Source organism: Rhinatrema bivittatum, chromosome 4 (assembly GCF_901001135.1).
Source record: "Rhinatrema bivittatum chromosome 4, aRhiBiv1.1, whole genome shotgun sequence".
NCBI lineage: Eukaryota > Metazoa > Chordata > Amphibia > Gymnophiona > Rhinatrematidae > Rhinatrema > Rhinatrema bivittatum.
Window position 1 is genome coordinate 51,516,705 of NC_042618.1, and position 19,986 is coordinate 51,536,690.

Genomic DNA, 19,986 nt, shown 5'->3' on the forward strand with positions numbered 1-19,986 from the left:
CCACACCAGGAAGTTATCCCCTTGCACTCTTCTCTTCATTTCCACCCTCTAGCCTTTAGGGATCCACAGTGTTTATCCCATGCCCCTTTGAAATCTTTCACCGTTTTTGTCTTCACCACCTCATTCGGAAAGGCATTCCAGGCATCCACCACCCTCTCCGTGAAGAAATATTTCCTGATGCTGGTTCTGAGTCGCCCTCCCTGGAGTTTCATTACGTGACCCCTAGTTCTACTGATTTCTTTCCAACGGAGAAGGTTTGTTGAGTGTGCATCATTACAACCTTTCAGGTATCTGAAGGTCTATATCATATTCTCTTTTAAATATACACAGGGATTTTTAAAAATGACTATCAAAATGTTACCACAACACACCACACAGAGTAAAACTTGCAGAAATAAGATTGCTATTTGTAGGAGCTTTTTTTTTTTTTTTTTTTGGTAATCTTGTTCAGCCACAAAGAAGACAAAAGCAGAACAGGACAATTAAGCATTACCTAATAATCCTGCCCACCACAAAAACAGATTCTAAACATTTACACTCCTTTACAGCATGATTAAATACGTTGAATGAAAATTTAGTGTACTATGTCATGTGATCCCAATTCAATTTTATTCTTAGATATTTTAATTTTCAAAGATCAACAACACACTGATACATCATTGTATCAGAAATCATCTGAACGGAATAATCTTCTGTAATTTTCCAGTTACCATCCATAATCAGTTGAAGAAGTATCTTCCAGTGGGACAATTCCTCCGAATTTAGCGAATATGCTCTGAGAAGAAAGATTTTGTTGTTAGGATTTGTGAGTATGTGGGCCCTGGGCCGAGGTGAGAAAAGCTACCACCCATGGGGCGGAGCCCCGTGAGCCTCACCGTCAGCAGGCGAGGTTTCAGCTGCAGGGTGCGTGGAACAGCAGGTAATAGAGAGAGAGCAGAGCGAGAGAGCTGAGAGGACAGGAGGAGCTAGAGAGGGTGACCCCAGGGGGTGAAGCCACGGAGCGTCAGCGCTGGCAGCTGACGTCAAATAAACTCGGGAGTCCTTGAGTCTCAGTAGAGCAATAGAGCGACACTGCCCGCGGAGCGGGAAGTGTAACATAAATGTCATACGGGCACAGCGGTGCCACGAGGTCTGTGAAGTGGGATATACCCGAGAAGGAGTCCTCTGTAGAGATGATACGGTAATGGTCCGCAGAGTGGGGTACACCGACGAGGGTTCCTCAGTAGAGATGATACGGCAATGGTCTGCAGAGCGGGGTACACTGATGAGGGTTCCTCAGTAGAGGTGATACGGCAATGGTCCGGAGAGCGAGGTACACCAAAGAGGTTCCTCAGTAGAGTTGATATGGCAAAGGTCCGCGAAGCAGAGTACTCACTCATAGAAGTGGCGAGGGTTCCAGAGCAAGCCCCGAGGAATGAGGTAGGCAGCGGTCCTAGGCGCAAGGCCCTCCAAGGAGTGGATAGCCAGAGACGAAGAAAGGGCCCCCGAGGAGCTGGTACCCAGGACGTCTCACGCCAAGGAAGCAGGAGCTGGAACGGAAGTCCTGAAGTGAGCGAGGCAGATTCAGCAATGAAGGAACTCATTGCCAAGTCGTAGGCAGACAGGACCAGCCGGCTTAAGAGTCTGCGATGAATGATGTCATCGGGGGGGGGGGGGGGGGAATACCCCCGAGGTTCCCACCATGATGTGCATAAGGCTGTCCTGAGAGCGCGCGCGCCTAAGGTACATCGAGGGCAAGATGGCAGTCGGCAACGTCCTTGCTGTCCAGGGAGGCCCGGGAACAGGGGCAGGCAGGGTGGCGATAGCTGGCGGAGGCCGCAAGATTACCCATGGAAGTCAGTGCAGAGAAGAAAGAGGTGAGCAACAACGGTCGCAGCCGTCTACGACCGACAGGCGTAACAGTACCCCCCTTCTTAGGGCCCCTCCCTGGGGGTTTGGGCTTTCTTGGGTGAGAAGCATAGAACTGCTTGATCAGTTCTTTGTCAAGAATATTGACTGCAGGCTCCCAGCTGTTTTCTTCAAGATCAAATCCTTACCAAGAGATCAAGTATTCCCATCGCCTCCAGTGCTTCCTTACATCCAGGATGTCCTGTACCTGATAGGTAATGTCCTCCTCTGATGCCAGAGGCTGGGGTTCTGGTGTTTTTTTGGAGTACTCGGACAAGATGAGAGGCTTCAATTGGGAGATGTGGAAGGCATTATGAAGGCGAAGACTGAAAGTGACCGGACCTAGCCAGTAAAGTACAGCAAACAGCCCGATGTATCTTGGAGCGAAGCAGGCTGAAGGCAGTCTCAAGTGAATAAAGCGAGTGCTGAGCCATACTTTGTCTCCAGGGTTAAACTGTGGAGCTGCCTGATGATGGGCATTGTAGAACTTCTTTGACTATTAAGTTCACTTAGGGGTAGATTTTTTTAAAAAGCGCGTTCGCGTACTTTTGTTGGCGCACCAGGCGCCAACAAAAGTACGCTGGATTTTATAAGATACACGCGTAGCCGCGCGTATCTTATAAAATCCTGGATCAGCGCGCGCAAGGCTGCCGATTTTGGGCAACCGGCGCACGCCGAGCCGCACAGCCTGCCTCCGTTCCCTCCGAGGCCGCTCTGAAATCGGAGCGGCCTCGGAGGGAACTTTCTTTCGCTCTCCCCTCACCTTCCCCTCCCTTCCCCTTCCTAACCCACCCCCCCAGCCCTATCTAAACCCCCCCTACCTTTATCCATGGATTTACGCCTCCAGAGGGAGGCGTAAATCCACGCGCACCAGCGGGCTGCTGGCGCGCCGAGACCCGACCCGGGGGCGGTTCCGGAGGGCGCGGCCACGCCCCCGGAACGCCCCGGGCCGAAACCACGCCCACGGGCCCGCCCCCAAAACGCCGCGTCGTTCAGCCCCGCCCCCCCCCCGACATGCCCCCGACACGCCCCCTTCCGAAAATCCCGGGACCTACGCGCGTCCCGGGGCTCTGCGCACGCCGGCGGCCTATGGAAAATAGGCGTGCCGGTGCGCAAGACCCTGCTTGCGGATTTACGCAAGCAAGGCTTTTAAAATCCGCCCGTTAGAGAATAGCCACTGCCATTAGCAATGGTAATATGGAACAGACTTAGTTTTTGGGTACTTGCCAGGTTCTTATGGCCTGGATTGGCCACTGTTGGAAACAGGATGCTGGGCTTGATGGACCCTTGGTCTGACCCAGTTTGGCATTTTCTTATGTTCTTATGACTTCTGGGCGACTTGCTGTAGAAGTTGCTTGGTGTGATCCCAAAGTTGGTGCAACTCTTGTGCAGTAGCCTGTGCTGCTGGAGAAGATACAGACAGAGGTAATGGAAGAGGAGGCACAAGCTGGCGTCTGTACACTACTTGGAAGGGTGATGACCGGTAGATGCAGACCGGTGGGAGTTTAAGGCAAACTCGGCCCAGGGTAGTAAGTTGGACCAGTCATTCTGCCGAAAGTTCACATACACCCGAAGAAACTGTTTCAGGATACGGTTTGTCCTCTCTGTCTGTCCATTGACCTGTGGGTGAACTCCAAAGCAATATCAAATTTTTTACATAGTGACCTCCAAAACTGGCGGTAAATTGTACACCTCGATCAGAGAGTATGTATTTCGGGAGTCTGTGGAGGTGAAAGATGTGGCGAATGAACAATTTTGCTAATTCCAGGGCTGAGGGAAGACCAGGTAACACCACAAAGTGAGCCATCTTTGAAAATCGGTCCACGGTAACCCAAATGGTGTTGTTGCCATTGGAAGGAGGGAGTTCCACAATGAAATCTGTGGCTATGTGTGTCCATGGCTCACTGGTTGCAGGAAGAGGTTGTAGAAGACTCCAAGGATGACCAGCAGGTGGCTTCTGATGGGCACAGGTGGGACATGATTCCATGTAAGCTTGAGCGTCTTTCTTCATGGTTGGCCACCAATAGAATCTCTGAAGAGTGGAAAGAGTTCTAGCTTGTCCGAAGTGGCCTGCTAGCAAAGAATCATGTGCCCAATGGATGATTTTCTTTCAAAGTGGTTGGAGAACTACAGTCTTCCCAGATGGCACCATAAACGTAGTGGAGAGGAGAACTTTAGTTGGATTGATGATGTGCTGTGGAATATCCGGTACGTCTTCTGTGGTGAATGAATGAGAGAGTGCGTCAGCTCCAGCGATCTTATTGGCTGGCCGGTATCGTAGTAGGAAATTGAACAGAGTAAAAAAGAGAGACCATTGGGCCTGCCTCTGATTAAGGCGTTGAGCACGGTGCAGGTACTCAAGGTTCTTGTGGTCAGTATATATCGTGATCTGGTGCTGAGCTCCCTTGAGCCAGGGACGCCATTCCTCGAAGGCCAGTTTAATCGCCAGCAATTCCTTGTCCCCGATTCCATAATTATGCTCAGCTGGGGAGAAGCGTCGGGAGAAGAAAGAGCACGGGTGCAAGGTGTATTTGGCTGAATGCTGGCTGAGTACAGCACCACCACCAACACCGACATCTGAAGCGTCTACTTCGATGATGAAGAGTCGTCAAGGGTCGGGATGATGCAAGTATGGTTCTTGTAGGAATGCCTCCTTGAGTTCCTGGAAGGCGGTCATGGCCTCAGGTGACCACTGCGAGGGGTTTGCTCCCTTATGGGTCATAGATGTGATTGGGGCGGTCAGTGTTGAAAAGTGATGGATGAACGACCTGTAGTAGTTCATAAAACCAAGAAATCTTCAGAGCGCCTTAAGGCCTGTTGGTTGAGGCCAATCGCAAATACCCTTGGTCTTCTGCGGATCCATTTGGAAACCCTGGCTTGAGACCACATGGCCTAAAAAAGGAACAGATTCCTGGTCGAAAGAACATTTCTCCAGCTTGGCATATAACTGGTTGTCCCTTAGGTGTTGCAAGACGTTGGCGACGTCGGCGACATCCTGGTGATGGCTCTGTAGGTCTTGAGAAATCTCCTTGGGGAGTCCATGAAGGCGAAAGATGTTCTTCAAAAACAGTTTTGCCAATTCTGGGGCCGACGGAAGGCCTAGCAAGGAAATAAAGTGACCCATCTTCGAAAAACGGTCGATGATGACCCAAATCACAGTATTGTTCTGGGATGGAGGCAGGTCTGTAATAAAGTCCGTCGAGATGCTGGACCATGACTCAGTAGGTGCTGGGAGTGGTTGAAGCAAGCCCCAAGGCTTTCCAGTAGGTGGTTTCTGTTGGGCGCAGACGAGACACGAGTCCACATAGTTTTGGGAATCTTGCACCATATTTGGCCACCAATAGTGTCTTCGTAACTTCTCTAAGGTCCTGGCATGACCCAGGTGTCCTGCCAACTTGGAATCATGAGCCCATTTCAGAACTCGTTCATGTAATCTACGGGAACGACGGTTTTTCCAGTAGGAACTGTAGTGGTCACAGCAAGGGATATACAGGCGGGATCTTTAATGAGGCTAGAAACTTCATGGACATCTTCAGGTGCAAATGATCTTGATAGTGCATCAGCACAGAGGTTCTTGGAACCTGGACGGAAACAGAGAATGAAGTTAAACTGTTCAAAGAAGAGTGCCCATCGGGCTTGTCGGGGGTTCAGGAGTTGAGCCTCTTTAAGGTGCTCAAGGTTCTTCTGGTCAGTGAAGATGGTAAACTTGTGTTGCGCCTCTTCCAACCAGGGGCGCCAGCTATTGCAGTGATCATTTTTAAATATTGGAGTATTTTAAAGATACCCCCAATTTTTAATAACAATCCGTTGATCGCTTATACAAGGGGCAAGATCATCAAAGATATAGTGGTAAATTCATTTTTATCATTTGATCCTCCTCAACTGATTGCCCAGGGCCATACTGCTTGTGGAAAAGACCCGGTATTAGGGAAGAAAATAATATAACCCTTTAAATTGTTGATGCAACTCTAGCATTCAACGGCAGGGGAAAAGAGGAATTAGATTCAGACAGCAACCAGTAAGGACCCTGACTTTTATGGTCTGGGGAAACAAATAAGCATGGGGTTAACTTGCTGATGCGGCTGTTACTACCCTTAACCAATAAGCCTGATACTTTTGATGCAAGTCCAACATTGCTCTCTGCTTCAACAGCAAGAGATAACGGGCAATTGGACTCAAACTGCAATAAACAAGGGCCCTGTCTTTTACAGTCTGGGAAACTAAGTATGGGGTGACCTGTACAGTGCAGCAGAAAATGCCAAGGGCTTGCTGGGCAGACTGGATGGACCGTTTGGTCCTTTTCTGCTGTCATTTCTATATTTCAATATTTCTGTATCACTTGCCAACAGACTGTACCTCCACATATGTAGCTTATTTTATTATTTGTCCGTGTAAAAAAAATACATTGGAAGAATGAAATGGAAAATAAAAACCAGAATAGCTGAACATAAGAGCTGTATTAACACTCAGAAACTGCAAGCACCTTTAGTATCGCATTTTGTAGACCTCGGATGTTTCTTTGACCAACTGGGGTGGGAAATTTTGGAACATATTCCAGAGTGAAGATTAGATTATAGAGAGCAATTTTGGATTTTTAATTTAAATACAATCTCACCACATGGCCTTAATTTGGAGATTGATTGGTACAGTTTAATTTAAATTCCATTACTTTTAAGAAAAATGTCGCACCTTATAAAATTATAAAATATGACTTGTATTATAATGACTTCTGGAAAATGTTGGTGCCAAACAAACCACGAATGTTGTCAGATTGAGCATGTCTGAGCAGACCTGTCTTCTGTGGTTTTTCAGCTATGTATCCTATAGTGAAGCAGTAATTATAAAGAAAATATTTCAGTATCCCCCTGATGCAGATCCAACTCGAAACACGGTCCTGAGTCGGGTATTATGTTATGAACAAGATATTCATTAACTATACACCAGCTTTGAAAGATAAGTACTGGCATTTTAATTGCAAAACAAAAAATTTACAAAAACATTAGACTGGACCAATGATTTTTGAAAAGCATTCAAATGCAGATAGAGCCAATTATGAAGTCTTAAGAACAAGACTATAACCATCTTTCTAAGTGTATTATCTCTTTGAAAGTGGAATTTTGAAAGCATTTGTGCTCTTATATGCACATATCCCTAGGGGTAATTATAGCTGTTCATGAGTAGCCTCTGTGCCATACAAAGATCCTACCATTGCCAGATGTGGTAAGGTCTGTCGGCTGCCTCTTTAAAATAGGATGATTATGTGGGATTATCTCTTCAAAGAATGATGGGCAAGACTGCTCAAACTGACTTAGTGGAGATGTATTTTCTGTATAGTATTTTGCCTGCAGCAATAAAACAACAAAATGAGAGCCAACAAAAGGGTAAACAAAGAGAAAGCTCTCAAGTGAGCCTGCATACCTGTGGGACATTCCCTGTCTCTGCTGGGCTTCTGGCAGTTTGCCAGCCACTACTCCTTAGTCTGAAGTCTGCTCATCAGGTGCCAACGCTTTTTCAGCACAACAACCTGGGGCTCTGTACTGCTTTCGTACAGCCTTCTAGTTACTCTTCTGGTCCCTGCTTTGGCCTGCTACCGCCCCACTGTTCTCCTCCAAGGTTTTTTATTCTACATTCAGAGACAATGCCCAGTGAATCAGTAGTATTTTCTAACTACCTCTTAAAGTAGTTGGCCAAAGATAGCTTGTTATGGCCTCTTAAGGTAGACTGGCCCCCTCGGAACATAGTCCCATTTAACATAAACCAATGAGAAACTTTATTTTGAGCACAAACCAGGGAAAGTTAAATGTTATTGCAAAAACAAAGCACAACCTGAAGAAAAGTAAAGCAATCTAAATCGGGTTGATGTGATTCATATCATGAAACTTGGTATAAAAATAATAAATAAATAAATAAATAAATAAATAAATAAATCAGCAGTTCCCAACCTCGCGTCCATCACAGTGATTCCCATCCTTTTTAAGCCCAAGGCACACCAACATTAATAAAAATGTTGTGCAACACACCAACCTCCCCAAGTAGGCAATGTGGACATGGACAGGCCTCATATAGTGAAAAGAAGAGCTAGGGAGCCCTGAAAGCAACACTGGTCTTTCTATCAAATTTTAAAATTAAGGGAGACCACAATGGGTCAATTCCATCCATATAGAAGCACAGAAGGTAGAAATCGGTGTGATATGGGCAGCTGGCTCGGTTAGTTATCTTGGCTGCTGCATGCAACTGTCAGAGCTCCTTCACTGCTGCTGCTCCCAACATTCATAATGAGTCGATTCCAGTGCTCAGCGCATGCTTTCCCTGTCTCACTCAATCTGGGGATAAGTCAGAGCCTAGAAGGACTCAAAGAAGGAGGCTCAGGAGAGGGAAGACCATGCTCTACATGCTGCCCATTAATTACCACACTCTGGGCTCATGCTGTAGCTAGGAAGAAGCAGGCATGATTACCCATGTTCTCAGAAAGGAGCTCCTAAATATTTAAGAGCCACTGCTAGTGACTCTTGCTGCTGTGAGGTGCTGAGAGCAGAGTCCAGGTGCTGGTCTGGGTATGAGACCAGGCAATGGTGACTTTTCCGTGGTACACCTGATCAGGTCTGAAGGGGCACCAATGGCACACCGGTTGGGAAATAGTGGTCCACCAGGCCATCACAGGGGGGTCTGCCAGAAGTAAGGCAACCAACGTGCAACTGCTGAGAAATAGAGCAGGCTGACCTCACCACTGAAGAGCTCTGCTATAAGGCTTCTGCTGCCTAATCCATGTTTTTACTCTCCCTGTTTTAATGTAACTTCTCTTTTCCACTTATACGTTAATTGGTTTTTCCCCTTGTTCTAATGTAAACCGGTACGATAAGACCTGGTCTTGAGTGTCGGTATAGTAAAAGAAGTTAAATAAATAAATAAAATAAATAATCCCAATGTTTGATCCCAAGCAAAGAAGAGGAAGACCATGGCCTCAAGGATCCCAAAGTGGCATGGAGAGGAGGCGGGGAAGAGTGCAGTTGCTTGTCACCACAAGGAGCCTGAAGGTGCAGAGAGGAGGAGGGGACGTGCACTGCCACCAGTAACTTCACCAGCTGCTGTTTCACATGGATAGAGGCAGCAGCAAGCAAGGTGAAGGCCCTGAGGAGCATTGCTGACCACTGTTACATGTGCTCTGGCTGATCTGATGACCGGATAGTGAGGGGGGGAAAAGTTGCACTGAGGGAGAACAATAGCCATGATGGGAGTCAGAGCGAACAAGGGCAGGCGCGAAAAGGTCAAAAATGGGATTGGCATTCAGAAAGATAAGGAGAAGGGGGTCACAGGGAGAGCATAGGAGTGAAAGCATTTGGAAAGCAGGAGAGCATGCTATAAACTGCTTGGTACTTTACAGAGGGTGCTTTAAATGTGCTGCTGCAACTTAATGAATTACTGAGATGTTTGTATTTTTATGAATGCCTTGAAAATGCTGCTACAATCTATTTTTGAACTGTCTGAATATATCTAATTAGTCCTGTGTTGATATTACTGAGATGTGTTGTATTCTTAGTCTTGTTGTTGACTTATATCATTCATGGACATCAAGTTTCATCTTTCATACTGTCTGCTACCTTTCATATTTGTTGTGCCCTGTCTTGGGTGAATTTCTTATTTAAAAAGGTGGGTAACAAATCCAAACAAATAAATATAATAATGCTTGGGATTGGGCCATGGGGAGAGGGAAGGAACCAAGGAAGGGGACACAACAGGAAGAGGACGGGGGCAAGGCACTCAAAAAGGGGCCACAGAAGAAGGGGCAGGGGGGAGGACCAGAGAAGGGAACACAGGAGGGAAGAGGCCATGGGTGACAGCAAGCAGGGCAGGAGAAATGGCACTTAGAGAGGGGAGAAGACAGGAGGATGAACACTTAGGAAAGGATCACAGAAGACAGGCAGGAGGGACAGAAGTAGAGAAGGTGCTGCAGGAGGGAAGGCACTTGGAATGAGCCATGGATAAGAAAAGGGCAGGAGGGAGAGTACGGTTGATATCAGAAACCATTCTTTTTTTTCCATTATCTTTATTGGGGCATGAAAGGTAGTACAGTCCAACCAACTGTTAAATACAACAATGTACTCGCCTCCAGCATTTTCCCCATTGAAAGTCCTCCCTTCCCCTTGACCCCAACCTTCTCAAACCCCCCTCCCCCTTTACAGAGAACCTCAAAGATAGGTACATTTCTGGTACATACATTTATATTATAATATCATGTAAAAAATGCCAATCCCATGGCTCGGAACATTGAGAACCCATTCTTTACTTAATATTAAGTTTTATACATTACAAATGATTCTGGAGTACATATTATTGTTATTTCATTAATCAGTTTTCCATATGGCATTTAACTGCATGTAAAAATTAAAGCAAGGCATGTAGGGATCCATGAAACTTTTGAAGGCTGAAAACGTTAGGATCCCTGGGCTAAAAGGAATGTTGTACTACACCCAGTGCAATGTCATTACTAGCACAATACATTACTGACTGCATAATAGAACTTATGAAAAGTCAAATCATGGACTTATGACTTTTTTTTGTTTTGTTTTTTTTGCAAATTACATTCAGGCACTGTAGGTATTAACATATCATAGATCCTAACCACATGAAGGGAAACTCAGGCATGGAACAAACTTGGATAATCAATCATCATGAAGACCTTTTTTTCTTTTGCTTTGATTAAAGAGTAGTTGCCACACCTTTGACCATTTTTCCAATTTTTTGTAAATTACCTTTCATATTGAGCCTGGCAGGCTACAATTATACTTTCCCTTAACCGTTCCCTAGTGTCACTTATAAAGACATTGAAGAGCACCAAGCCTTGCAAAGATCCTTGTGCTAGGGCGAGACTATGAATAGATTTGAACAAAAATCGATATTTGATTGTGAATGTGTACAATTTGTACAGAAGAGAGGAGTGGGCACAGCAAGGCAGACAAAGAAGGCATCTACCCCACTATTGCACTAGTTTCATAGTGGGATCAGCAATCTGTGAATCCTTAAAGACTTACTAAACAGTCAAGGTATCTGGATCTGAAGGAATTGGCTGCACATTACGGCTAAAGGTTAGAGTTTTAATATTAAGTTTAGACAAAACCTAAATTCTTCACATATTACTGTAACAGCTAGCAGAATCTAATCCCTCCAGCACCCCAAGCAAAAAATGTTCTGTCATGTTAAAGTGACTGTTTTAACTAACATACCTGTCAGCAAGTGTGCTGCCAAGTTCCTGAAAGTGTATTACTTTGCTCTTGCGATGTTTATCTTTACCATCTATGGTGCCATCGTAGCTGGAATTCCAAATAAAAATTGATGTTGGAAAATTGCAAAATCATATACAATAATAAAATATTTTATTATCAATATAGGAATACAAAAGTATACTATATCTTTATTGAATTGCTCTAACTGCAAATTGTTGCACCATGAGCTTGTTTCAAATTATTTGTATCTAATGGCAGGAATCCTAGGCACAGTAAAAGCTCACAATCTTTTTATTAAGGCAGCCAACACATAGTAATTTATTCTCCCTCTCAGTACAATTTAGCAAAGATGAATCAATAGATATTCAATATGCCACTTACAAGGATTCTTTATAACGAGCACTGATTTCCATGGCATGATTTCTGAAGTGATACAAAACATTAATCATAGAAGAAGCATTTACAAATAATGGGCCTGGTTTTCAAATGGTTTCTACTTGTCAGTGGCCTGACTATTGCTTCTCAGTTACAGAGGCATAAATGAAGTCTATAAGGCAACATAAGCACCAATTTAAAAACCACGGAAAATATTTGTATTACTGCTGATATGATTTTGAGTTTTAAGAAATAACTGATAAGAGTCTTCAAAAGAACATAAGAAGTTTCCATACTGGGTCAGACCAAGGATCCATCAAGCCCAGCATCCTGTTTCCAACAGTGCCAATCCAAGTCACAAGTACCTGGCCAAATATTAAATTCTATTGCTTATTAATTAATAGCAGTTTCATGATTTCTCCACTAAGAACTTATCCATACTTTTTTTAAATCCAGCTATACTAACTGCTGTAACCACATTCTCTGGCAATGAATTCCAGACCTTAACTATGCGCTGAGTGAAAAAGAATTTTCTTTGATCTGACTAGATTTGACCAGACCCTGACTCACTGTATTTAATTTAATACCCTCTTAAGGCCTTTCTTCTTCCAGCTGAATCAGCTTCCAAGTTTTACGGTCCTTGTTATATGTAACTTTTGCTTCCTCTGATTATAAAAAGTTGTTCCTTATGTTATAGTTATCTACCCCCTGTTCGATGTAAACCGACCTGATTTGGTATTCAACCTTGAAGATCGGTATAGAAAAAATGTCAAATAAATAAAATAAATAAATCTGTTTTAAGTGAGCTATTTGCTAACATCATGGAGTCCTTCTAGTCCTTCTATTATCTGAGAGAGTAAATAACCAATTTACATTAACCTGTTCAAGTCCTTTCATGATTTTGTAGACTTCTATCATATCCCCTCTCATTCATCTCTTCTCCAAACTGAACAGCCCTAACTTCTTTAACCTTTCCTCATATGGGAGCTGTTCCATGCCCCTTATTATTTTGGTCGCACTTCTCTGCACTTTCTCCAGTGCAACTATATCGTTTTTGAGATGTGGTGACCAGAATTGCACACAGTATTCAAGGTGCAGTCTCACCATGGAGTAATACAGAGGCATTATGACATCCACCATTTTATTTGCCATTTCCATTTTATTTATTTATTTTATTTATTTAGAAATTTTTTATATACCGATATCCGTTTGCACATCGTATCGGTTTACAAATAACTTGGAACTTTTAGGCATAGCCTTTACATGGAACAGTAACAATATATGAGACAAGGAACAGTAACTATAACTATATGCAAAACAAGGAACTATATGAGAACAAAGAACAGGAACTCTTGATCATTAAGGTAAGGCGAAGCAAAGTTACAGGATCATTGGCATAGTGAAAAATAAATTCCTAACATTCTGTTTGCTTTTTTGACTGCCAATGATTTCAATGTACTATCCATTATGATGCCTAGAACTCTTTCCTGAGTGGTAAATCCTAAAACAGAACATAACATTGTGTAACTACAGCAAGGGTTATTTTTCCTTATATGCATCACCTTCCACTGTCCACATTAAATTTCATCTGTCATTTGGAAGCCCAATCTTCCAGTTTCACAAGGTCCTCCTACAATTTATCATAATTCGCTTGAGATTTAACTGCCCTGCATAATTTTGTGTCATCTGCAAATTTGATCACCTCACACATCATACCCTTTTCCAGATCATTTATAAACATATTAAAAGGCACTGGTCCAAGAACAGGTCCCTGAAGCACTCCACTTTTTAACCTTTTCCACTATGAAAACAGAGGGACCGATGCAATACAGTGTGCTCAGCCGAGTTTAACCCGCAGTTGGATGCGGGTTGTATAAGCGCTACCTAATCCCTTTATGCAATAAGGGGATTAGCGCCTATACAACACGCATCCAAGAACAGCAAAACTAATAGCCTCATCACATGCAAAGAAATAAGACGAGTGAGATAATCAAATTTGCAGATGACATAAAATTGTTCAGAGTAGTTAAATCACAAGCAGATTGTGATAAATTGCAGGAAGACCTTGTGAAACTGGAAAATTGGGCATCCAAATGGCAGATGAAATTTAATGTGGATAAGTGCAAGGTGATGCATATTGGGAAAAATAACCCATGCTATAGTTACACAATGTTGGGTTCCATATTAGGTGCTACAACCCAAGAAAGAGATCTAGGCGTCATAGTGGATTAACACATTGAAATCGTCGGTTCAGTGTGCTGTGGCAGTCAAAAAAGCAAACAGAATGTTGGGAATTATTAGAAAGGGAATGGTGAATAAAACGGTCCTTCATTCCCCACTACGCGTCCATTGCTGCCCCGATGACCGCCCTGACCCGAAAAGGCGAGGACCCCAAAAATTGGCCTTCGGAATCAAAGACCACCTTCCGTCGCCTCAAGGAGACGTTCATGCAGCAACCGTGCCTCCGACACCCGGACCCGCAGCGGCCATTTTTTGTTGAGGTGGAAGCATCCTCGGAGGGAGTAGGGGCCGTTCTGAGTCATGCCTCTGAAGGCCATAAGCTACGCCCGTGTGCCTTCCTCTCCCGCCAGTTCTCGCCAGCTGAGCGGAATTATGCCATCGGCGATAAGGAGCTCCTGGCCATCAAGGTGGCCTTAGAGGAATGGCGCCCATGGCTGGAGGGGGCTCAACACCAGTTCACAGTCTTCACAGACCACAAGAATTTAGAATATCTGCATAGAGCACAGCGTCTCAAACCACGACAAGCCCGTTGGGCCCTGTTCTTCACCCGCTTCAATTTTACCCTCAGGTACAGACCAGCCGGGAAGAATGTCAAGCTGATGCCCTGTCCTGGGTCTTTGAGTCCACAGAAGAATCCGAGGAGCTACAGTTCATAATTGAGCCATCCCGTATCCTGTTGTCAGCCACTACGACCATCCCGCCCGGGAAGACACTAGTCCCGCCGCGTTGGCGGAGACAAGCCTTGGCATGGTCTCATGACTCATGCTGCTCTGGTCACCCTGGACAATCCCAGACCTTGTAGACCCTGCGCCGGTACTACTGGTGGCCGAAGATTAACAAAGATGTCCGGGCGTATGTGGAGTCCTGCCAGACGTGTGCCCACCACAAGAGGATCCCCGGTTCAGTTCCGGGCTTACTTCAACCCTTACCGGCGCCCTCAGAACCCTGGACCCATGTGGCAACTGACTTCATGGTGGACCTGCCACTATCTAGTGGCAACACAGTGATTTGGGTGGTCGTCGACCGTTTTAGCAAAATGGCTCACTTTGTACCATTGCCAGGATTGCCGTCCGCTCCACAGCTGGCCCAGCTCTTCGTCCAGCATATCTTCCGGCTACACGGCCTGCCCAAAAGTATCCTGTCAGATCGAGGGCTTCAATTTACTGCCAGGTTCTGGAGGGCCCTCTGTCAGAAGTTTGTCGTCACGTTAGATTATTCGTCAGCTTATCTCCCACAGACCAAAGGTTTCGCAGAGCGAACCAACCAAACACTGAAGCAGTTCCTCCGCCTCTACGTTAATGAGAAGCAAGCTGACTGGGCTAGCTTGCTACCTTGGGCCGAATTCGCTCTTATCTCCCATCTCTCCGCGGCTACCGGATCTTCCCCGTTCCAAATAGTGTATGGGAAACAGCCGCGTCTGCCTCTGCCCGTGCCCATCGCAGTGCCATCCCCGGTAGCCCAGCTCTCTGCCGAAGAACTACACCGCCTGTATCAAGGCCAGCCAGGTGGCAAAAAGGTATGCTGACCAACGAAGAAGGCCTTACCCACCTCTCCGGCCAGGCCAAAAAGTCTGGTTAAGCATGCAATTCAACCGCCTGAAGCTACCATCAGCGCGTCTAGCCCCGCGATTCATCGGACCGTTTCCCATCATCCGGCAGGTGGGTGCAGTCTCATACCAGCTTCGTCTTCCCCCGTCCTCAAGATATACAACACCTTTCACGTATCCCTCCTGAAGCCTCTAGTACTGTCATGGCCTTCCAGCACGCCTCCGACTCCTCAACCAGTTGCCTCCAAGGATGATCTCACCTACCAGGTCCGGGAGGTTTTAGATGTGAGGAAACATCGAAAGAAGTGGGAGTACCCTCTAGCGTGGGAAGGCTTCAGCCCAGAGGAGAACTCCTGGGAACCATTGGCCAACATCCTGGATCGGGGATTGCTGGAGCAGTTCCACCGCGATCATCCAGATAAACCGAGGCCTCCGGGAAGGCGCCCTAAAGAGGGGGGGTACTGTTGTGTTCCGCGCCCGTGGCCGTCCGCGGGCGCGGCCCCCTACCTCCTCCAACGACCAGGGCAGCGTCGGGGCTGATTGCCCTGCCCTGAGCTCCGCACCCCCGTGCGGCGGCGCGGGCCTTCGGGCTGGCCGCCGGGATCGGAGCCGTCCCTGATCCTCCCGCGCGGCCGCTGCTGCTCTCCTCCGCGGCCCGGATCCAAGATGGCCGCCGCCATCCTTGGATGCAAGGCCACGCCCCTTCACCAGAGTTAAAGGGACCTCGTCCCTTTAATTGCCTGCAGCTGATTCTTACCTCCAGGGCCAGAGGACGTATATAAGGAGACTTCCTCTGACCATTCCTCGACTTGGCAACGTCCTCCAACGCGGTCTAGTCTGCTTGCTTCGGTGAGTTCCTTGTGCTCGGACTCTGGGTCCTGTTTCGTCTTGGTGTTCCTGGTTCCTGACTTCGGATTGGCTTACAGTGATTCTCTGGTTCCTGACTTCGGATTGGCAAGCGGTGATTCTCTGGTACACGACTTCGGACTGGGGAGCGTCGACCCTCTGGCACTTGACCTAGGACTCCTTCAAGACCACCATCTCCAAGGGCCCACCTAAGTCCCAGCGGCCCGGGTCCCTACGGGCTCCTCCTGGGGGGACCGCGGGCTTCCAGGGCGAAGCTCCAGTCAGCCCTTGCACCGACACCTGACCTCTCAAAGGTCGGCCTAAGTCCCAGCAGTCTGGGTCCCTACGGGCTCCTCCTGGAGGGATCACAGACTTCCAGGGGTGAAGACACTCCTCTTCTCGTCCTTTCATCGGTCTCCGCTGCCGTCTCACTCTCCAGTGCCAAGGGTCAGCTCGTCCCGTCTTCTGCTCTGCCTCGCCTCTCGACGAGAGAACCTACGGATCCTCCGAAAGGTATACCATCCTCCCATCGGCCAAGGGTCCACAAGCCTGAGCGTAACAAACAGCTCCCCTATGAGGAAAGACTAAAGAGGTTAGGACTTTTCAGCTTGGAGAAGAGACGGCTGAGGGGGGATATGATAGAGGTGTTTAAAATCATGAGAGGTCTAGAACAGGTAGATGTGAATCGGTTATTTACTCTTTCGGATAATAGAAAGACTAGGGGGCACTCCATGAAGTTAGCATGTGGCACATTTAAAACTAATCGGAGAAAGTTCTTTTTTACTCAACGCACAATTAAACTCTGGAATTTGTTGCCAGAGGATGTGATTAGTGCAGTTAGTATAGCTGTGTTTAAAAAAGGATTGGAGAAGTTCTTGGAGAAGTCCATTACCTGCTATTAAGTTCACTTAGAGAATAGCCACTGCCATTAGCAATGGTAACACGGAATAGACTTAGTTTTTGGGTACTTGCCAGGTTCTTATGGCCTGGATTGGCCACCTTTGGAAACAGGATGCTGGGCTTGATGGACCCTTGGTCTGACCCAGTATGGCATGTTCTTATGTTCTTATTAGCCAATCACCCGCAATGTAATGCCTAAAGCAGGCGTTAATTGCTAAGCACTCTCAAAAGTTGTACAGAAAAGCAGAAAATACTGCTTTTCTGTGCACTCCTTTCAAGAATCAGACCACATCAGGATGAGCCAACAACGGTCCACCATTCACCTGACCTCTGAAACAGGAACCGCTACCTGTACCTTTAAGGAATTAAGGGCCAACCCTTTATTCAATCCATCCTGCAAAAATTCCAAAATGAACGGGATCTTAACCAAGCGAAGAAGAAGCCCTCAGTCTTTACACAAAGCCTCAAACACTTGCCAAACCCACACATAAGTTAAGGAAGTGGAGTACTTTCTCACTTGCAGCAAGGTGGCAATCACTGCAGTAGAATATCCATGCTTCAGCAATCGAGCCCTCTCAAGGGCCTTACCGTAAGACAAAATCAAGTCAGATCTTCATGAAGAACAGGCCCTGCCATAACAGATCCCTATGTGCTGGAAACCGGAGGGGTTAATCTACCAGGAGCCTTCGCAGATCCACATACCATAGTCTCCTGTGACTCTTGGCCCTCTGAATCATTCTGTCCAACATAGGCCACGGGGGAAAAGCATACAGTAGCTTGTCCTCCGGCCATTCCTTCATGAGCACCAATGCCCAATGAATTTGGATCTCTCTTGTGACTGAAGAACTGAGGAACCTTTGCATTGCGAGAAGTCGCCAGCAGATCCAAAAACGGAAGGCCCCAGGGATCCACTATTAAGTGAAACGCCTTGTCTGACAATAACCATTCTCCTGGGTCCAGATTCTGCCTGTTCAGAAAGTCTGCTCTTACATTGTCTTCTCCTGCAATGTGCGAGAATGAGATCTCCTGCAGATCACTTCCACCCATTCCATAAGTTGGTCTATCTCCTGTGAAACCTGCTGGCTCTTGGTTCCTCCCTGTCGATTGATATAGGCCACTATCGTAGCATTGTCTGACATTATCTAGACTGCTTGACCCTGCAACCTGTTACCGAACTGCAAGTATACCAACCGAACCGCCCAGGCTTCCAGCTGATTAATGTTTCAGAGAGACTCATCTGTACTCCAGCACCCTTATGCCTGAGAGTGAGCTCCTCAACCCAAGAGATTCACATCTGTCGTGAATACTTGTTACGGCCCCGGGCCGTGCCCCTGGACCTCCACTTACTTCAAGGCCGGCCCAGGCCGCTGGAACGCCGACAAGGCCAATCCTGGCCTCGCCGCGGTGCTCCCTCCTCGAGGGAGACGCCGGCAATCCGCTACATCTGGCCCCGCCCCCTAGGCGTGCGCATGCGCAGGGGCTCAGAATTTAAAGGGGCCAGTGCGGGAAACCATAGGACTGCCTCCAGGTGACGTCAGACGCTGCAGGGATACTTAACCCTGCAGCTAGGCTCTTACCTTGCCTTGCAACAAGGTTCACTCTGTTTAGAGTTGCTAGTTGCTGCTTCGGATCCCTGATCTGGTCTTCGGCTTCTGACTCCTGGTTTTCGACTCCGGCTTCCATCCCTGGGCTTCCGATTCTGCTTCTGTCCTTGTCTTTGTCTTCGGCTTCTGACTCCTGGCTTCCGACCTTGGCTCGTCCACTGACTTCTGGCTTCAGCTTCTGTCCCTGGCTTTGTCTTCGGCTTCTGACTCCTGGCTTCCGACCTTGGCTGGTCCACTGACTTCTGGCTTCAGCTTCCATTCCTGGCTGGACTCCGGCTTCTGGCTTCTCTTCATCCACAGGTATTCAGTTATTTGCCCACCTGGGGGGCTCGCCTAAGTCCCAGCAGCTCGGGTCCTCACGGGCTCCTCCCGGGGGGACCGCAGGCTTCCAAGGGTGAAGTCTTCATCGACCTCCTGGTGCCGGCTGCTTCCCTGGCCTATATCTTCTGGTCCTCGGTCACAGAGGATCTCGCCTAAGTCCCAGCGGTTCGGGTCCTCACGGGCTCCTACCGGAGGGTCCGCGGGCTTCCAAGGGTGAAGCCTTCCAGGGCCATCTCTTCAGCACCGCCTCCCGGCTGCAATATTCACTGTGGGTTCCCACAGAGCATCACCATCCATCTCAGCCGACTCAAGGGTCCACGTTCCTAACAATACTAGCCAATCTGGTAATCCTAGGGAAACTCCCTTTCTTAGATGATCTGCTTGTAACTACCACTGTAAGTGAAAGCAGATCTCCATTGGCAGATGGAGCCGATTCAAATAGTCCTGAGACTGTGGGCTCCAACGAGACAGCAGGGAGCGCTATAGAGGATGCATATGCGCCCTTGCCCACAGCACCACTTCCAGGGTTGCCGCTATCAATCTGAGCACCTGTAGATAGGACCACACTGTCGAGCATATTGTGTTCATTAAGAGATGCACCTACGCCAACAACTTCTGAATACAACCCTCCAGTAGGAAAACCCTGTCCTGCTTCGTGTCAAACCGAACACCGAGAAACTCTAGCGACTGAGATGGCTGAAGACTGCTCTTGGCCACGTTCACCACCCAACCAAGCTCCTGCAACAAGGAGGAGATCACCTTGTGCATCACCAGGAGATTCTCTTCCAGAGACTTGGCCCAAATCAGCCAGTCATCCAAGTATGGGTATACTAGGATCCCATCCTTTTTCAACTTGCTGCCACCAGCTCCATAACCTTGGAAAAGGTTCTGGGCACAGTGGCCAGACCAAAAGGTAGCACTTGAAAATGGTAATGACGACCCAAAACCGCAAATCGCAGAAAACGTTGGTGCTCTAGTCGGATGGGAATATGCAGGTACACCTCGGACAGATCCAAAGAGATAAGAAACTCCCCCAACTGAACGG

General features: G+C 47.1%; 1 protein-coding gene across 3 annotated transcripts in view; it reads right to left on the minus strand.

Moving 5' to 3' along the window:
• The window catches only part of PPP1R36 (protein phosphatase 1 regulatory subunit 36), a 230,585-nt gene that overhangs the window by 185,477 nt on the left and 25,122 nt on the right, over positions 1-19,986 (minus strand). For all 3 annotated transcript variants that reach the window (XM_029598105.1, XM_029598104.1, XM_029598106.1), the window contains exon 3: positions 11,109-11,195. In XM_029598105.1, coding sequence (XP_029453965.1) covers positions 11,109-11,195 — 87 coding nt within the window. The remainder of the gene's footprint in view (positions 1-11,108; positions 11,196-19,986) is intronic.